We start from the raw sequence: 20,143 nt of genomic DNA, 5'->3' as shown, positions 1-20,143 counted from the left end.
TCATCTCCCAAGTTTGAATGCACAAATAAACCATACTTTGATATAACCCTAAAGAGGATTATTTAAAAACTTTTCTTCACAAACAGAGGAATTGGTGGAAACATGTTGTTGGGTCAAAATCCAGGCACTCCCTTCCTAACAGCATCGTGGGTCTACCTAAAGTATGGACTGCAATGATTCAAGACCACCTTCTCCAGGGCAACTAGGGATGGGAAGTAAATGTTGGCCAGCCAGCAACGTCCACGTCCCACAAGCTAATAAAAACACCCTCTTTCAAGAAGAGGGAAATACTAAAATACCTTGGTTATGGACAGAGGGACTGGAATAAATACACCCCTCACCCGTCCATAACAATTTCAGAACTGTAGCTGGAGGCCCAAGGTGATAACGGACATGCTGTCAGCACAGCAGTTTGAATGGACAAGTAAACAAGTATAGCCATCAATAAAAGGGAAAGTGCTAACACTCATAAGCCAAACTTTGATCAAGCTCAGAATGTCACCATAACCATCTATATGTTGAGTTTTTCTCCCTATACTCAATGGGTGTGAATTTGGTTCATTCAAGAGCTGTGGGCATCACTGGCAAGACAAGGATTTGATGCCCATAGTTATATTGTTCCAAGTCAGGATCACATGTGGCTTGGAGGGGAACTTCCAGTAATGATGACTGTTTCAATTGTCCATTCTTCTCTGTTGCCAAAGTAGTCAAAAGTTAAAGTCCAAGGTGATAGAATTACCTGAGAATTCTCCAGTGGCTTTTGCCTAATTAGAATAAAATATTTAAGGCATGTACATGCTGGTGCATTCAACCACTTTGATATTTAACTATCTATTCGATCTTAGACCTGCTGGAACCAGCAAGTTTTCAGGAGGGAGGCTAGTCATAGTCATAGAGCATGGAAACAGACCTTTTGGTTTAACTAGTCCATACGGACCATGTTCCCAAACTAAACTAGACCCACCTGCCTGCATTTGGCCCATATCCCTCCTTTCCTGTTCACATACTTATCCAAATGTTTTTTCAATGTTGTAACTGTTCATGCATCCACCATTTTCTCTGACAGTTCATTGCATACAAAACCACTCCAGCAACTTTTTTACATTCAGTTGACAAGAATAGAATGGGAAACAGACCAATTAAAAGGATAGTTTAAACGCTAATATAGGCAGGTTATTTATAAAGTCAGCAATCATAATTATAAAATTAATATGAATAGGAGTAAACAGAAACAGCTATGTTCCTATGAATAGACAAGCGAATAACCAATTTTGGATGTGATAAAAAGGTCAAACTCCTGACAGTGATGACTTTTTGTTTTAAAAAAACAGGAGCAGTACTGATGACAGTCCCAAAAGAAAACACAAGTGGTCAAAACAAGCAATCAAGGACATGGTGTGCTTGTACTTCTGTAATTAAACAGCTACGCAAGTCAAGAGCTGGTGTAGCAAGATTTAGTAGTTTTGAATTATGGAAATGGGAATTCACGAGAGATACTCAGGACAGAGCCAAGGGGGCAGTGCAGAGGTACAGTGAAGTGAAACTCAAAGGATGGTATCAAGGCATGTATCAGAGGCAAAAATAAATCAGTCATTGTGGATTCCACCTAGTGCACAGCAGGATTATACAATTTCTTATGTGCAGTTTAGGTGTTATAACTCAAATCTTACTTATTCCCCCTGCAAATTGTCATCCTGATCCATTGGAGAGGATCGTGCGCTCCGGTACTGCCTTGTGCAATGCTATCTTGGTTCCCATAGGATCACCCATGGCGGCAGTATCAGACAAAATGCTGTCCAAAAAAGAAGTCCTTAACTCCAGAACAGTTGAAGTATGACTGTGCACCTCACTGGCTATGAAAGCAGAAGGCGGCAGCAGTAAGAATCTGACCACCAACCTGTCAAGATCCCATGGATAACAGTGCCCACGGCCCCTACGTAAAAGTTGCAAGCTGACTTCTATCAGGGTCCATTTACCATTTTCAGTGACAATGGAGAATTGGAAGTCAGAATCCTCCTGCTTTACACAAGGACCAGCAGGAGGGTCTGAGATGGTTTGCTGTCAATCGTTTTCCATTGTATCCCTATATTGTTCTATGTTTCAGTAAATGAGAGGTCATCCAAAACTCTGCTGCCCTTATCCAAGCTCCCAACGAGTCCTATCTACCCACTGCCCCCTTTATCCACTGACACCCACACCAACATTTGTTAAAATGCTCATTTCCATGCTCAGGTCCCTTTGGAAAAACCAAGGCTACTGGCCTCTCTCTCTTCCTCCAAACCTGCTACCCACTTCCAAACGTGACCTCCTCTTGCTCATCCTCTGTCCCTTTTGGAGACAATCACTGTGATCACTTAGTTGTTAAACTCTGGAGTCCTCTCCCTACATCTCCCCCTCCCTTCCCTACTTGATGTTTGAACACTGATACAATTGGAAGCTGATGGCCCTGATGTTTTGTTTGTTTGATCTGCAACCTGCTCACTCCACCACTCTGATCTGACCCAGCGATAGAACTCAGACAGTAATACTGCCGAACATTGCTCTGTAATACTGCAACCACCACCCAACCCTCCATTACCACTTTATATCCTCCTCGTTTTGAATTGTTCAATCCCACATCACCCTCGAGATGGAGTACAGCACTCAGTGATGCCGGCGTTGGGGTTTGATTCAGCATGGAGTGCCCTCTTTGGTTCTATTCTTGACACTGGAATACTGCATGCAATTCTGGTCTCCCTGCTATAGGAAGGATGTTGTGAAACTTGAAAGGGTTCAGAAAAGATTTACAAAGATGTTGCCGGGGTTGAAGGGTTTGAGCTGTATGGAGAAGTTGAATAGGCTGGGCTATTTTCCCTGGAGTATCACAGGCTGTGGGATGACTTATAGAAGTTTATAAAATCATTAGAAGCATGGGTAGGGTGGATAGCCAAGGTCTTGTACCTTGGGTCGGGGAATCCAAAACTAGAGGGCATAGATTTAAGGTGAGAGGGGAAAAATTTAAAAGGGACCTAAGGAGCAAATGTTTTTCGCAGAGGGTGGAACCAGTTGCAGGAGGAAGTGATGGAGACTTGTACAATTACAACATTTAACAGGCATCTAGATGGGTATATGAATAGGAAGAGTTTAGAGGGATATGGACCGAATGGGACTAGATTTATTGAGGATATCTGGTCAGCATGGACGAATTGGACCAAAGGGCCTGTTTCCATGCTGTACAGCCTATGACTTACTGAGATACGGTCAGACCTGTGAACCTAGGAATCCCTAGTCAATATACACACTAGCATTAGATGCACAAGATCGCTGGGACAGAGGTGTCTTTGAACACTCATCTAGATATCCTCCATTCACCTAAACTGAGGAAAGGGCTAGAAAAAGTGTACCAAAGTAGGCTGTCCAACTTCTTTCTGTCATTATTGAGTCAAAGATCTAAGTGATGTCTGCATCACCTTTTCCATGCATGGGACTGAATTTTGCTGGGCAGATCATTGACTTGTTCAGTGAGTAATGAACATCTAGCTAACACTAAGACATCACAAGAACAAAATGTTCAAGAGAGATTAATGTCTCAACCTTGATGCAACTCTCAATCTATCCTCCACCCTGTGGTAAAATCCGTGGTGGACCATCATCAATAGTAAAACTGCAAAAAGCAAACAGATTAAAAACAACAAAGCCTATAGCAATAATGGGTCTTTAAAGCTGACGGTCTTCTACTCAAATCAAGAGAACATGCACTCATTCTGCAGGTTTCGGAGGAAAAGAACTCAACCACGACTTCAAGAATGTGACAGTTGTAAATACCTTCAAGAAAAGAAATACATCATGTTGTGGAAACTATCGAGTGATTTTCCAGACCAGGGAAAATGCTGAAACTTCATTCTACCAGTGTGTCCATTTCATGTGGCTGGAACAATCCCACCAGAAGCAAAGAGTGAATTTAGAGCTTGCAGAGGAACCTCTGACACGGTCTTTATTGCCAGACAAATCCAAAAAACAATGTTGAGAACACCACCAAGGATTCTTCATTGCATCATCAACTTGACTAAAGCAATTGGATCAATAAATTGACAGACTCTGAATTGTTCTCCAGAAATGTGGATATCCAAGAACAGAGCATGTGTTTCCACCATGCAGATGGGAGCTAAAGCAGGCACACACGAACCTCCCTGTCCCCAGTCATGTCAGCCAGCTATGACAGAATCTGTGTTGCAGTGTACGTCCGTACATGCACGTGCAACATCAGCTTGATGCTGTTGATGTGGACCCAAGCTGTTCAGAGCAAAATTCTGAACTCTCCTGTAAATAGCCCATAGCATACAAGAATGAAAGATGGAACTTCATTTCAATTAATGCAAACTGAAACACATTTGGTGCCAGTGCAATAATCTCACTAAAATTCAAAACAGAATGAATCTGAACTGATTACTACATCATGCAGGTTTGAAAGAAACATCATTTACAAAACTTGTGGCTACAACTACCTGTCCTAAACTCAGATAGGACCATGGAATAAAACCTGCCCCTACAAGTGGATTGAACATGCTTTAAAGTACGAACAAGGCAACTGAACAGTCATCTTTGAGAGCAAAGAAAGTAAACAAATTCCACCATGCTGGAGACATACAACTGTGATACAGAAGAATCTTACATTCAAGTCTATCATCAGATCCCATGCTTATAGCATGAATCCTACTTACATACACAGTACCAGGAACAGACATACATGCAGAGCAGAAAATAATAATAGAAAGAAAAACAATGTTTAGCACCAGTGGTTGACAAGAAAGACATAACTGCAGCAGTATTTAGACATACTCCAAGTGACCGTACAAAATACCTGATACGGAGAATACAAATCTCAATTTCACACAGTATGCCGATCAGGCCTTGGCATTCTATTTAACTACTATTGACTATATTTTTCAGTGTCTGGAATTATGTATGAACCACAAAAAAAAATGAAGCATATGTAAGATTTAAGAAACAAACTGGGGCGGCATGGTGACTCAGTGGTTAGCACTGTTGCCTCACAGCATCAGGAACCCAGGTTCGATTCCTCTCCAACCTCCAGCGACTGTCTGTGTGGAGTTTGCACATTCTCCCCTTATCTGCATGGATTTTCTCTGGGTGCTCTGGTCCAAAGATATGCAGGTTAGGTGGACTGGCCATACTTAATGCCCATAATGTCCAGGCTAGTTTGATTAGCCATTGGAAATGCAACGTTACAGGGATGGGGTTGGAGGGGTGCTCTTTGGAGAGTCAGTGTGGATTCGATGGGCTGAATGGCCTGCTCGCACGCTGTAGGGATTCTACGATTCTACGAAATCATAGAGGAATACTAAGGCAGCAGAAAAGAACAAGGAACTAGGATAGCTAAAAGAGGCCATGAAATATTCTTGTCAAGTAGGATTAAGGAGAATTCCAAGACATGTTATATGTATAATAGGAGCAAGAGGGTAACTAGGGAAGGTGTAGGTTGACTCAAGGACAAAAGGAGGGAATTTATACATGAAGCCAGAGGAAGTGGGTGAAGTCCTTAAGGAGTACATCGCATCGGTATTCACTGAGAAGGACATGGAAGGTGGTAAAATTAGGGAGGGGTGTTAATATCAATATGCCCTAGAATATCAAGGTGGTGATGATGTTGAGTGTCTTCAAAAACACTAAGGTAGTTAAGGCCCCAGGATCTGATGAGATCTATCCTGGGATAATGATGGAAGCAAGGGAAGAGAATACTGTGGCCTTGACAAAGACTTTTGTATCTTCTTTAGCCAGAGGGGAGGCCCCAGAATACCGGAAAACAACCAATGCTGTTCCTTTGTTAAAGAAAGGCAATAGGGATAATCCAAAAAATTATAGGCTGGTGAGCCTTACATTAGTGATAGAACATAGAACAGTACAGCATAGTACAGGCCCTTCGGCCCACGATGTTGTGCCGAACTTTTACCTTAATCCTAAGGTCTACCTAACCTCCACCCCTACCTTACACTATCATCCATATGCCTATCTAATAGCCGCTTAAATGCCCCTAATGAGGCCAACTCCACTATGCTCTCCGGCAATGCATTCCATGCCCCTACCACTCTGAGAAAAGAACCTACCTCTGACGTCTCCCCTATATCTACCTCCACTCACTTTAAAACTATGCCCCCTTGTAATAGCTACCTCCACACGAGGAAAAAGTCTCTGGCTGTCCACTCTACCTATACCTCTGATCATTTTGTACACCAAATCAAGTCATCTCTCATCCTTCGTCGTTCTAAAGAGAAAAGCCCTAGCTCTCAATCTTTCCTCGTAAGACCTTCCCTCCATTCCAGGCAACATCGTGGTAAATCTCCTCTGTACCTTTTCCAACGCTTCCACATCTTTTCTGTAATGAGGTGACCAGAACTGGACACAATACTCCAGATGTAGCCAAACCAGAAGAAAAATGAGAGGTGATCTCATTGAAACATATACTGGCGAAGATTCTTAGGGACAGGACTTAATAGGGATAGTCAGCATGGCTTTATGCAAGGGAGGTCTTGTCTCACAAATTTGAGTTTTTTGAAGAAGTGATGAAGATAGTTGATCAGGGCAGGTTAGTGGATGTGGTCTACATGGACTTTGTTAGAGCATTTGACAAGGTCCCTCATGTTAGGCTGGTCCAGAAGATTAAGTCACATGTAAAATTGGATACAAATTGGCTTGGTCATAGAAGGCAGTTGTGCAGGGGTGGTTTTCTGGATGTTTGTGACCAGTGTGTTCCACACAGATCAGCATTTGGACCTGTCATTTGTAATTTATATAAATGATTTGGATAAAAATGTAGGTGGTCTGATTATAAGTTTACAGACAACACAGAAGTTGGTGCAGTTGTGGATACTGAGGAAAGCTATTAAAAGTTATAACAGAATTATAGATCAGTTCGAAAACTGAGTGGTGAAATAGCAGATGGAGTTTAATATGGACAAGTGAGAGGTGATGCATTTTGGGAGGTCAAATGTAAGAGCAAAGTATATAGTAAATGACAGGACCCTTATGGGGCACTGATATATAGAAATTTTGAGATGCAAGTCCTTAGCTCCCTGAAAGTGTCAACACAAGTGGATAAGGTGGACAAAGCAGCATGCGGCACACTTGATTTCATCAGTTGGGGCACTGTGCCTACAAGGTGGCATATCATATTGCAGTTGGACAAGATTTTAGTTAAGCCGCATTTGGAGTTTTGCATGCAGTTCTGGATGCCACACTATTGTAAGGGTGTGCCAATTTTGGAGAGGGTGCAAAAGAGGCTAACCAGAATGTTGCCCGGATTGAAAAGTTTTAGCTATAAAGTGAGGTTGGACAAACTTGGATTGTTTCCGCTAGAACACTGGAGATTGAAGGGTGTCCTGACAGAAGTATATAAAAACAAATAAAATTATGAGAGGCATAGATACAGTGGATAGTCAGAGTCTTTTTCCCAGGGTGGAAACATCAAAAACCACGACACGTAGATTTAACATGAGAGGGGAAATGCAAGAGAGACATGCAAGGCAAGGTACTTTTTTCAAAACAGAGAGCAGTAGGTGCCTGGAATGAGCTGCCAGAGAAGGTGGTAGAAGCAAATATGATGGCAATGTTTAAGAGGCATTTAGACAGACACATGAATAGGCAGGAATACAAGGACATGGACCATGTGTGGGCAGATGGAATTAGATTAGAATGGCATCATAGTCAGCACAGACATAGTAGGTCAAAAGGCCGGTTCCGGTTCTACATGCACGCATATTCTGGAAAATGTAGTCCAATAATACACAATACAATGGCAAAGAATAACAGCTAAAGGTTGAGTGTCACTTTCATCTGCAGCAGTCTAAATGCGATATCATGATAATATTTCACATGCTTGCTCATCATGCTGTTTCCTCAGAATCAATGAAGCTAGAATTTATAAATAAAAACAGAAATTGCTGGAAAATCTCAGCAGGTTTGGCAGCATCTGTGGAGAGAAAGCAGAATTAACACTTCAGGTCCAGTAACCTTTCTTCAGAACTGATTGTAGCTAGGAAAAGATTGGTATACATACAGAAGAGGAAGGGGTGGGGGGAGGATACGATTGGTGGAGATAGAGGTCAAAAGAGACAGAAAAACAATTAGACAAAGGACTGGGTAAAGAGAATGAACAGCTGCTAGCAGCTGACAATGGGTTGTTCATGGTGGCAGCCCATTTGATGACAAGGCCTGGTGTATGGGAGTTGGGGTAAGGACATGGGAGAAAGAGCTCAAACCCTAGAATTGTTGAACTTGATATGGCGTCCAGAAGGCTGTAGAGTTCCCAAGCAGAAAATGAGGTGTTCTTCCAGCTTACGTTAAGCTTCGCTGAAACACTGCAGCAAGCCCAAGACAAAGATGCTGGCCAGGCAACATGGTGGTGTGTTGAAATTGCAGGCAACTGAAAGCTCAGGGCCATTTTTGCAGACAGAATGTAGGTGTTCTGCAAAGCAGTCACCTAGTCTGGGCTTCGTTTTCCCAACGTACAGGAGACCACATGGCGAGCAGCAAATACAGTAAATTAGACTAGTGAGGTGAAGGTAAAGCACTGCTTCACCTGGAGGGTGCGTCTGGGGCATTGTTTCAGTGGTAAGGAGGGAGGAAGTAAAAGGGCAGATGTGGTCTCCTCTATATTGGGGAAACGAAGCGCAGACAGGGCAACCAGTTTTTCCCCCCTCTTTGGGCTCTATCTATACCTGTCGTTTACTCCTTCCCCTCCCCCCACCCCATCACTTGAATAAATACCAACCTTTTCCTAGCTGCAATCAGTTATCAAGGTCACTGGACCTGAAATGTTAATTCTGCTTTCTCTTCACAGATGCTGCCAGACCTGCTAAGATTTTCCAGCAATTTCTGTTTTTGTTTCTGATTTCCAGCACCTGCAGTTCTTTTGGTTTTAAGATAGGATTTATGCCTAATATCTGCAGAACAAAAATTAAACCTTTGAATTAATTGTCAAAAGCAGTTACAATATCAAGATATTGCTGAAAACTGAATTGTCTCATCTTTCAAAGATCAAGGGATGCTCCCCAAAATGTTTCACTTGAAGTGTAAATTTGATACAATACATAAAGCATTGATTCTTAAATAATCTGTAAAATTTTAGGAATGAACAGAAGTAGAAGCACTGCATATCAGAAGCAGTTCTACAGGGTTTACATCAAGGCTTGCATCCAGCAGTTCTGATTTATTAGCAATCATTTTGAGTCACTCTCTTTGGCAAAAAGGAGCACTAACACTGCAAATTAGCATCTATACCATTCGTGGTAAAGCATCAGCTAGAAGTTTCAGTACCAAATGACAACATGAAAATTGCAGTCAGCTTAAGACACCGCTCAAGCAAAGGAACACCTATTTATTGAAACAAAAAAGCAGCAACTGGTTACGGCTACAAACAATTTCAATTAGATTTGAAAATCTTAAACTTTTTAGGGTGCACAGTTGTTGCAGTTGACTGGAGAATGGGTTAAGTTAGTGAACTGGTGTAAGTAAACTAATTAATTCTACAGTAGTGGAGCTAATTACATGTCTTTGCTGAAGCTTCATAGTTTCTAAAGTAGATATGGAGTTCAATCTTTTCTCCACTCTGAATAATTAGGTCTGTTCAGACGTATTCACCTACAGTAAGAATATTAAAAACTTAATGGGCATCATTAAGTTGAGTACTTTGCCCATTCCATCCTAGACAAGCTATACACCTAGCAACATGAAAATTTCTGTGCTTGTTTTCAGTCTTTTGGGGAATCTTCCTAAATAGTAATTTTAAAGTTATAATCCATTTTGTAGAAAGACAGGAAAATATGCTTATCATTTATTCTTCTTTACAGAACAATATCATACCTTACTGACAATGAAGTCTGTAGCTTCAAAGTGCCGCCCATACATTTTTGGCGATTCTCCCGGAATGGGTTCTATTTTAATACAGACCTCTTGGCCTTTTCGAGCAACATCAACTTGTTTATGATTCACTTCAATACTAGTAACAATTCCAATATCAATAAACTGGAAAAAGATAAATAATTAGCTTGAGCAGACTACTGACTAAAAACAGAACAGTTTGTATAGATGTTAACAATTGAAATCTGTTCAAAAATATAAACTGGAATCAATGTAAACTAAAACGTAAACTAAAACTAGTATTTTTTCATTACCCGTAGAAAACTTGCGTAAACTTACATTTTTTGAAGGAACACACACAGGGGTGCCTTGTTTCAGAAGGCCAGCTTCCACAGAAACTCCTATTACAATTGGGTCACGAGAATTGAAAATGAACTGAGGGATAATGCGCAGTTTTGAAGGAAAAACGGCTACATGCCTACAAAAGGGAAGGAAAATTTAGATATTTAAACATAGTGAAAAATATTAAAAACGTAGGATATTAGATCTTTGTATGAAAAATTCTCATGTTCAGACCTTAAAATAATTAACTAAGCATATCACTACCCAGTTAACCACCTAAACTCACTTCTATGAGGCAACAAAATCAAAACAGTGCAAATGCTTGAAATTTGAAATAAAAACAGGATATTGTTGGAACTACTCAGCAAATCTGGCAACATGTATGAAAACAGAAACAGTTAACTTTTCAATAGTATCAACCAAAAAACTGTGGATGTTGGCAATCTTGAACAATAACAAATTGCATATGTGAGGAGGAAGTAGGGCTAACTTTTCAGGTCTGTGATCTTTCATCAGAAGAGTATTTCATTAACTACTGCCCACTCCACAGATGTTGCCAGGCCTGCTACTTCAAGGCGTTTCTGAGATCCTACCTGTTGTTTCAGTTCAATTAAGTCCATGTCTGCAGAGCCAGTTGTTCCAATCATTCATGATTGTACTTACATAGAAGTGAGCACCCCAGTAAAAGAACATGTATAACATTTCGTAATTTTTTTTTTTTTTTTTGGAAATGCAGTCATGTAACTGAGTTTTCGAAAAAAAAAAAAAAAAGCTCCTGTCAATAGAAGTCACCAAAAACTATTAGAGTCTCTATACGTTTTGTAGAAGTTAAATAGCAATGCGCATATAATCCCAAATAGTTATTCAAGTAGTGAACTTACTTGAATTCTTCTTGCTTTTGTCTTTTGTAATCTTGTCTGTATTTTGTGAAAGCATCAAATAAATGGTAGATAATTTCTGCACTGAAGATCCTGACCCCAAGTGTATCAGCAAGCTCCTGGGAATCTCGCTCAACCTTCACATCAAAAGCAAGGATAACTGAAAATCTATAAAAATGGGATGAAGAAGTTACTTCAGAACATTACATTATTCAATATTGAAAATCGGAAATTGTTGCAGTACATAAACCTAAATTTTACTATAGAAGGAACCTACATCTTGAAGCCTATTCGACCACTTTGTTAGACATGGATGTTGTGTTTTTTTTGTCCTCTCCCTCTATCCATCAGTACCCTTATTCTTCTCTCAAAAACCTCAAGGAAGATTGTATCACAATTTTTAACTGTATGGGGAAACAATGTCCTGGATGTCCTTTAATGAAACTTTGCTTTGATTCAAAGCTTAAGTGGCCCTATTTTAAAGTGAGGAACCTTCTTCCTTCTACTTTGTCAATTTCCTGTTTGTTAATCACAATTTTAATCACAAGTACAATCTTAAAGAAACACAACAGTTTCTTAAAGTTAAATTCCTTTCTCGCAGATAAAACCACAAGAAAATATCAGCAGAACACTTCCTACATGATGTCCAAAACGGAATGAGGCTTCCAATTTTAGGCCTTACAAACCTGACTTTATAACTGTAATTAAACTGGTTGCACTTGTGTTTTGGTGCGCAATTAGATTAGCACAAGTCAATTTCTAATGTAAGTAACCATACTTCACTGCAAAAATATCCATTCCCGAAGGTGGTGGGACAGATTATTAGAGAAGATATACGGGACACTTGCCTTTAAATCAGTCAATGCATAGATTATAGGAGCAGAGAGGTTACGTTGGAGCTGTACAAGACTTTGGTTAGGTCACAACTGGAATTCTGTGCGCATTTCTGGTTACCACACTGTAGGATGGATGTGATTACACTGCAGGGGGTGGGGTACAGAGGAGATTCACCAGGATGTTGCCTGTAATGGAGCATTTCAGCTATGAATAGAGACTGGATAAGCTTGGGCTGTTTTCTTTGAAGCAGAGAAAGCTGACAGGGGATATGGTAGAGGTGTATAAGATTATGAGGGACATGGACAGGCAGGGAAGAAAGCAGCTGTTTCCCTTAGTCAAAAAGGAAAAGAACGAGGGAGCACACTTTTAAAGTAAAGGTAGGAGGTTGACAGGGGATTTCAGTAAAACATTTCACCAAAGGGTAGTGGTGGCTCTGCAATGCACTGCGTGGGAGGGTATTTGAGGTAGGTAACCTCACAACCTTTTCAAAGGATGTGGGCATGTGAAGTATCATAACATTCAAGGCTATGGGACGAGTGTAAGTAGTGGAGTATTTTTGGCAGTACAAGATCAATGAGCTGAAGGGCCTCTTCTATCCTGTATGAACGTATGATCAATCTTTTAACTCTTCTGCAAATTTGCATCCGAAGGCTAGAAAAGTTGATTTCAGTGGTTTTGCAGTAAAATGAAATGTATGCTATATATGGGATAGGAAGAATTCAGCTGAGGCAAAAACATACTTTTTCTAAGATGGCTAGCTACATCGATCTCCAAAGATTGTGCAACTATTAAGATGGCTAAGAGGTTAAGGTTTCCATCCAATCAAGAGACTATACCTAGGATGGCTAACTTCTCAGAATACTGTTAAGAAATACAATCAAATGAGAAATAATGTGCTTCTGTAGCTGTTTTCCGTTAAATGAATGGATGGCTCTTTTCTCAGAACTAAAATATGCTGGTAAAAGATGAACATTACGCTATTGACAAAGGGGAGGAGAGGTGAGTAGAACAGATTGTGACTTGAAGAAACCAAATGCACTGTAGTCAAATTTGCAGACAACAAATAGATGTTTAGGCAGGTTGTAAGAGATACAGTGTACAGAGAAAGACTGATAGGTTACATAAGTTGGCAAACGGTAAAATGTGAAGTTGTTCATTTGGGAAAGGAGAACAAAAGCACAGAGTATTATTTAAATGGAGAAAAACTGCAGACAGCTGCAACATAAAAAGGGACCTGGGAGCGCTTATGAATTAAATGTAGAAAGGTCGCACATAGATGCAGAAGGTAATCAAGAAAGCTTAATGAAATGTTGGCCCTTATTACAAGGGGTTCGGAATGCAAGAGTAGGGAAGCCTTACTGCAACTGTACAAAGTGCCGATGAGATCACATCTGCAGTGCCGAGAGCAGTTTTGGTCCCCTTATTGACGGAAAGATATCATTTCATTTGAAACATTTCGGAGAAAGTTCACTAGGACAATCTCTGGTATGGAGGGACTGTCGTTTGAGCAAAACCTAAATGGTTGGGAGTCTACCCAAAGAAACATGTCAGGTTCAAAAGGGGCTTGACATGGTAAATACTGACAGAATGGTTTCATCAGAGTGAGAAAGTGAGACGAGGAGCAACAGCTAGCACGAGAGTGAGAGCAGAAACAAATCTGGTGATTGCAGCAGGACTTTACAGAAAAAACTGAAACGCATACCCCATTCCATAAACTACATGCCTACTGTTTAGCTACGCTGAAGTGTTTTGCACTGTTTCCCACTATTAAAGCCAGAGGGTGTGATCAATTAATGTCCAGCCTTGCACTAATCTGTGCCTTAGGATGCTATATCACCTCTTAACCTTATGAGAAATAGTTCCTATTCCCAACTAATGCCTATGTTGCATCCTATTCTGTTGTCTGTAATCCCCACAATTGACTTCCTCAACTTACCCATCATTGCAGTCGCTGCTGAAACCTCGCTTGACTTTCAGTGAACAGACCTGCAGTGCTGGTGGTGGCCCATTCCAATGGTCTGACTTGGAAGGACATTCCCATTTGATGACTGACAAGACTCCTGATTAACTTCTGTGCCGGTCCCCAACGGACTGACTGCAAATCCCTGGACTGGCATAACTGATAGTGGCCTACTCTCCAGATCATAACATACAAATCTTCAACTCCCAACACTGCAACTAATCACATCTGCCAAACATGATTGCTGCCCAGTTTTGTGTCTGCATTAAAAGGAAAGGCAAGGCAAGAGTACTTTTAGCCTTGACGATCTGAGTGAGGCAGTAATGCACAAAAAGGCAAGGCAGTGATGCTGTGAGCATCCAGGATAGGTAAAAGCGATTGAACACTAAGAGAGAAAGTTAAAAGCCCTGATATGCACCCTGTTCCAAAACACTAGATGTCCCTGCACAGCGTGCCCTGGCAACAACGTGAAAGTGTCAGTGCACTCCAAAGTGCAGTATTGAGCTGGTGAACTATTACAGCTGACTCAGATGTGTCATTATTGTGTTTATTACCAATCTCGCTGGCAGTCACTGCTCATGGCACATGCCCAAATGTGTTGAGCAGTGCTGGGCAAATGACCTGGAGCCACCAGGTATCAACTCCGACTTTCAAGTTGGGATCATCACCATCTAATTTTTTGCCACTACCTGGGAAAATAACAACTTGCGTACAAATAAAATGTTAATACATGTAAATAGGCCCTTCACCATACATGAGTGAGATTTGCATCCAGCCATTGAAACCTCGGATGGAAAATTGGACGCTTCCTTTGTATGTCAAGAATTTTTTTTTTTGTACTTGCCATACAGACTCATCAATTCCCATGTTTTTCAGGGTATAGGAAAGTTTCGCCCAATAGTTAGTTAGTGCAGCCACTTTACGGAAGGCACAAGTCTAGTATTGTAGCAAAAGACCAAGCATACTCAGACAACCAAGTGACATTGATCCCCAAACTTCTACTTTCAAATGATTTATCAGACAGCAGCAAAAATGAGGATCAAATAAGTCATATCAGCAATAAGGATGAAGCACCTATAAATTTCAATATGCCCAGAGCCAAACTGTGGAATTGAGGTGTTCAAAAACAGTTCTAGTGATGATGACAAATCAAACTTCACAACATGCTTGATGGAAAAACATTAATGGTAATTTTAAGATGTAAAACCAAGCTGACAAAACAGCTCCCTATTAGAGCTAACGCAGTGTGGAGCTGGAGGAACACAGCAGACCAGACAGCATCAGAGGAGCAGAAAAGTTAATGTTTCAGCTGAAGAAGGGTCCCGATCATAAACTCAACTTTCCTGCTCCTCTGATGCTGCCTGGCCTGCTGTGTTCCTCCAGTTCCACACTTATCTCTGATTCCAGCATCAGCAGTTCTTAGTATCTCCCTGCAAGAGCTATTGCTCATGTCAACGATAATGCTTGAATAGATGTAAACACAAGCCAGGAACAGGAGCAGGCCATTCAGCCCTTTCAGACTGCTCTATCATTCAATATCATCATGACTAATTCTCCATTTCAAAGCCAAATTCCCCTTTCTCTCCATATCCCATTATGCCCTTATAATCTAAAAAACTTGCAATCTTTTTCTTGAAAATACTCAGTGATCTGGCATCAGTGATTCGGTCGTAAATTCCACAGATTGACCACCCTCCAAGTGAAGATATTTCTCATTTCAGTCTTAAACGCCTACACCTATCCTGAAACTGTTAACGCCTTGTTCCAGACTTCCCAACATCTAGCCTGTATAGCTTATTAGAAATTTTCTGAGGAGTTATGACAGGAAATGAACAGGTACTGAAGTCAAGGATCAGCCTTAATCATACTGAATGGTGGAGCATGTTTGAAGAGCCAGACGGCCTCCTCCTGCTCCTTATGTTACAATGTAAACTCTTCTAGCAGAGCTCCTTGTTCTGGCAACCAGAAAAATTTGGCAGTAAAGAATGGTTTAAGGGGCAGTGACAGCGTGAGCTTTGGATTTCTACAGTCGTGCCACTGGAACTCCCACAGTAAAAAACTTTTTACATAGTAGAACAATGACTAGTTAAAAAGGTTTCAAATTTCAGAACTTCGCACTACACTTTAAATAAATCAACATGAGGCAACAGTTTCTTTATGTAAAAAGAAGTTTGGATTATTACAACAGATGTGTTTAGAACTTACTGAGGATCGTGTTCGAGCATCGCTGAAGCTTTCATTACATCTTTCTTATGCACAGGTCCAATGTTAATTCCAGCATACTATGACAGAAGGAAGAGGACAGATTTAGTTTTATATTTAAGGTAATTCAAACAAATAACAGTAGAAATTTCACGCGACAATACTTACTGGCACACTTGAGGCCCGAAGATATTCTAAGAGAGCTTCCAAGGAGCCCAATGTAGAGGCTTGTACATAGACACCCTTCTCCTCAAGTTTAATAGAATTCAATGTCTGCTTTAGTTCGTGGTCAAGTTCATCCTACCAACAATAGCATGACAAGATTTCAAATTACATTATGGACACATCTTCAAACTTGATATTGAACATATTATGTGACTTTTAAAGATAAAAGCAGGCAGATACAATAGCAGGGAAGGACAATTACAATTATAAAAAAAATACATTTCCAGACACACTACATATTGATCTCATTTCTCCAAAATCTGCGCCATACTGGTTATGCAAATTGATTCTCAACTTTACACCAGCATCAACACAATGTTCACAAGATAACGCTAAACAAGGACCCAGACACAAAATGCTAAATTTAAAACCACATAATATGCAGTGGGGAACTTTCCATTAAATACCTTTTAATCTTAAAATAAACTCAGAATTCACAAAAATAAAAAATGTACAGCTCATTTAGTGAAATTATGCATCTGATTCTGAATAACAGTTTAGCAGTTACTACACAGAATGCTCAAGAACTCAAGCATAACCAAAAGTAGACTATACAGTTGGTTACGTTAATACAGGAAAGTCAGCAAGTATTGAGGCAGGTGTTTTAAAGAGAATCTTCTTCAGTCTGACTTCTAATCTGGATGAATATCACTTCTAACAATCAGGATTTTAAAACAATACAGAAAACAATTGTGGAAGAAAATGGCACAGATTTCGAATACTATTATATAGAGAAATTTATTCATTGATAGTAAATTATTGAACTTATGCTTATATGATTACAGAAACTTAATTTTAAGCAACGCATTATTAGAGTTCTGAGGATCTACGAAAACAATCAATAACACACAGGCAGCAATACAATTTTCAAGGGACTTCAGCAATTCTTAACATTTACAATTAAGTATTTTTAATTAACCTGTTCAGACATATTACGACACACCTCCCGGGGCAGGAGGGCCTGGAACACAAGCTTCCTACTTCAGAGGTAAAGACGCAACCACCGTTCCCAAGAGTCTAGACAAAGTTTCATACACTGATAATGCTTTCACACAAAAATTCAAACCTTTAGAACTGCAATTTCATCATCCTTGTGGGCTATTAGTAGTGGTAGACCTGCAAGAGATTTCTCCAGATCTTTGGCAAGAATTTTCACACCTTGTGCAGCCCAGACTTCCTTTTGTTTCTCATACTGATTCTGAAAAGAAAGAAACACATTAAAATCATCATAAAGCCAAAATGTCATTACAAATTCTATTCTTTTTCATGCAGCCATTAGAATCAAAACCCCTACAATGCAGAAAGAGGTCATTTGGCCCACTGTGCGCACCGACCTTCCAAACAGCATTCCACCCAGACCCAGTCCCCAAACTAATCCCAATAACTCCCCAATTACCATGGCTAGTATCCACTTAGCCTGCACATTCTTGGACACCACAGGGCAATTTAGCATGGCCAATCTACCTATTCTGCATATCTCCCTGTAGGAGGAAACCGGAGGACACGGAGGAAACCCATGCAGACATGGGGAGAATACGCAATCTCCACATAGACAGTCACCCAAGGTGGGAATCAAACCTAGATCCCTCATGCTGTGAGGCAACAGTGCTAACCACTAAGCCACGGTGCTGCCCACTTTTGGATTGTGGCAATGGTAGGCAACAAAAGCGATGACATTTTGTTTTAGTCACACACAAACTATCTGCTCATTTCTTCATAATGATTGTCAGTCAAATTAACCAAAAAAAAAAATTTCAGTTCATTTTCAGAAAGGATAGAAGGTAGCAATCAGGTACAAGAATGCTGTCTGATTTTCCCCTCTCTGACATGACTAATAACCACGCAGACTGAAGTCAGCTAGCTCAATAATGCTAACAGAAAAACTCAAATTCAGTTTAATTTCTTGTTTTGGTATCAAGTCAAGGCATGTTCTCCAAAATATTCTGAATTCTCTATCATAGAGGGTTGTGGAAGCACAGTTGTTGAGTATGCTCAAAACAGAAAGCAGTTGATTTTTTGATACAGAGAGGATGAAGAAATACGAGTATGCTTTATAAAAACAGGAGTTGAAGTAGATGGTCAGCTGTGACCTTATTGAACGCACAATAAGCTCAGAGGCAAATTTTATTCTCATATAAGAGGGGTAAATTTAATTCACTAACATGTGGATCTCTTCAGTAAAATATTTCACCAGTAACACAAAGAAAATTCTCACACTAAAATAGTGTACAACAAACATATCATATTCTCAACATGTGGTAATGAAAATTACAGAACCATAAGAAATAGGAACAGTCCAATATGCTTATTTCCAGAAACATCAGTTTTGCACCATTAAGTAAATTCTTTTAATATTGCTGTATCTATATAGGTGAAATGAGAACATGAAGCCAAAAACTTTGACCAAATTTCATCTAGTTAGTACTCAACTCACTTTGTCAAGTGCATTTTGAAAGTCCCGTGCTTGACTCTGTTATATTAGCTGTTACACTATTTCAATATTTTTCCTGTATTTTCATGTAAAACTTTACTTGTATTGAAATTCACATTCTCTTATCCAATTGACTTGATTTAAATTATTTGCCAGAATTACACAGGATCAGGTCCATTGAGCCTGCTCTCCCATTCAGTTAGATCATGACTAATTATCTACCTCAATGCTACTTTCCCACACTATCTCCATGTTCCTTGATGTCCAGTAATCTATCGAATGGTGCCTTGAACATGCTTAACGATTCAGCTTCCACAGCCCTTTGGGGTAGAGAATTCAATTTATTTATCCACTGTAATACTTTACGATCTTTAGCAAAGATTCCCTCAACTCTTTTTTTCAATAGTTCTCTGGAGATTAACATTCTCTATTTTTTCATAGTTCATTTTTATGATTAGTCCTGCATCTCCTGTCCCAGTCATGACCAATGCACATGTATCCCTCTGAGTGAGTTACCAAACCGTATGTTGTAACTATGTCCCTCAGGTTTAATTGCACACAATCAAGTTAAGAGATTTCACTAAGTGTTTGTTATTCATTAAATATCAGAAGAGAAAGTTGCTCAGTCGTTTAGCCTCACAAATTAATTAGTTCCAAAGTCACAAGCATTCAGTTCACACAAATGTGGACACTGTTTCCAGTTCCACTAATACAAAAATAGTTGACTGAATATTATTTTGACAGATTTTCAAAAATGCAATATGAAGTTTGATTATTTGATGAATGGGGCAGTATTAGGAGAGACACTGACAGACATAGCACTGCAACTTTTTGACAGCATAAAGTGATCATAAAAGCCATACAAGATTAACATAACTAAGTTTTATCATAATACCTACAGACTTGGTAAAACATGAACATTTTTTATAACATAGCATTACTTTCCATAAAAAGTAAAGCTCCATACCTTTACTCTCAGCTCTTTGAGAGGTGGTGGTAATAGAAGACCTCTGATCTGTGTAACTATAGGACCTTCAACTCCAGGAACAATAATAGTATCTCCTTCCTTCATATTTCCATTGATTAGAATCACATCAATAGTCGTTCCCATTCCAGGAAGTGCTTTTACCTGGAAAGTATTCAGACAAAAGACTTAAATTTACTGTTGCAAAATATAATTTGAGGTTACAGTCATAACCTCTGGGTTGGGTCATTTCTTTTGCTTTGGCTCCTTTTTTCAGATACTGCTGAGTCACAATGCCATATAGTTCTATGAACATGAGCAGTCACCTGGTGTTTTGTCATCTCTGGTTATCTGCTTAGACATAAGCACCAACAGTGTGAGCTGGATCTGGTTAACATCTTATTGAAGACATGCATCAATATTGTTCAGTTGCCAATACACACATGCCT

The 20,143-nt window shown here is 39.9% G+C and overlaps 1 protein-coding gene across 1 annotated transcript in view; it reads right to left on the bottom strand.

Annotated features, from left to right (window-relative positions):
* The window catches only part of eif5b (eukaryotic translation initiation factor 5B), a 51,066-nt gene that overhangs the window by 5,287 nt on the left and 25,636 nt on the right, over window positions 1-20,143 (bottom strand). The window contains exons 10-16 of the mRNA XM_048597956.1: window positions 19,698-19,859; window positions 17,366-17,497; window positions 16,243-16,374; window positions 16,078-16,154; window positions 11,079-11,243; window positions 10,195-10,333; window positions 9,859-10,020 (exon numbers count right to left, since the gene is read on the bottom strand). Coding sequence (XP_048453913.1) covers window positions 9,859-10,020; window positions 10,195-10,333; window positions 11,079-11,243; window positions 16,078-16,154; window positions 16,243-16,374; window positions 17,366-17,497; window positions 19,698-19,859 — 969 coding nt within the window. The remainder of the gene's footprint in view (window positions 1-9,858; window positions 10,021-10,194; window positions 10,334-11,078; window positions 11,244-16,077; window positions 16,155-16,242; window positions 16,375-17,365; window positions 17,498-19,697; window positions 19,860-20,143) is intronic.

Source organism: Rhincodon typus, chromosome 6 (assembly GCF_021869965.1).
Source record: "Rhincodon typus isolate 14 chromosome 6, sRhiTyp1.1, whole genome shotgun sequence".
Classification (NCBI taxonomy): domain Eukaryota; kingdom Metazoa; phylum Chordata; class Chondrichthyes; order Orectolobiformes; family Rhincodontidae; genus Rhincodon; species Rhincodon typus.
This window is presented reverse-complemented; position numbering and strand designations above follow the sequence as displayed.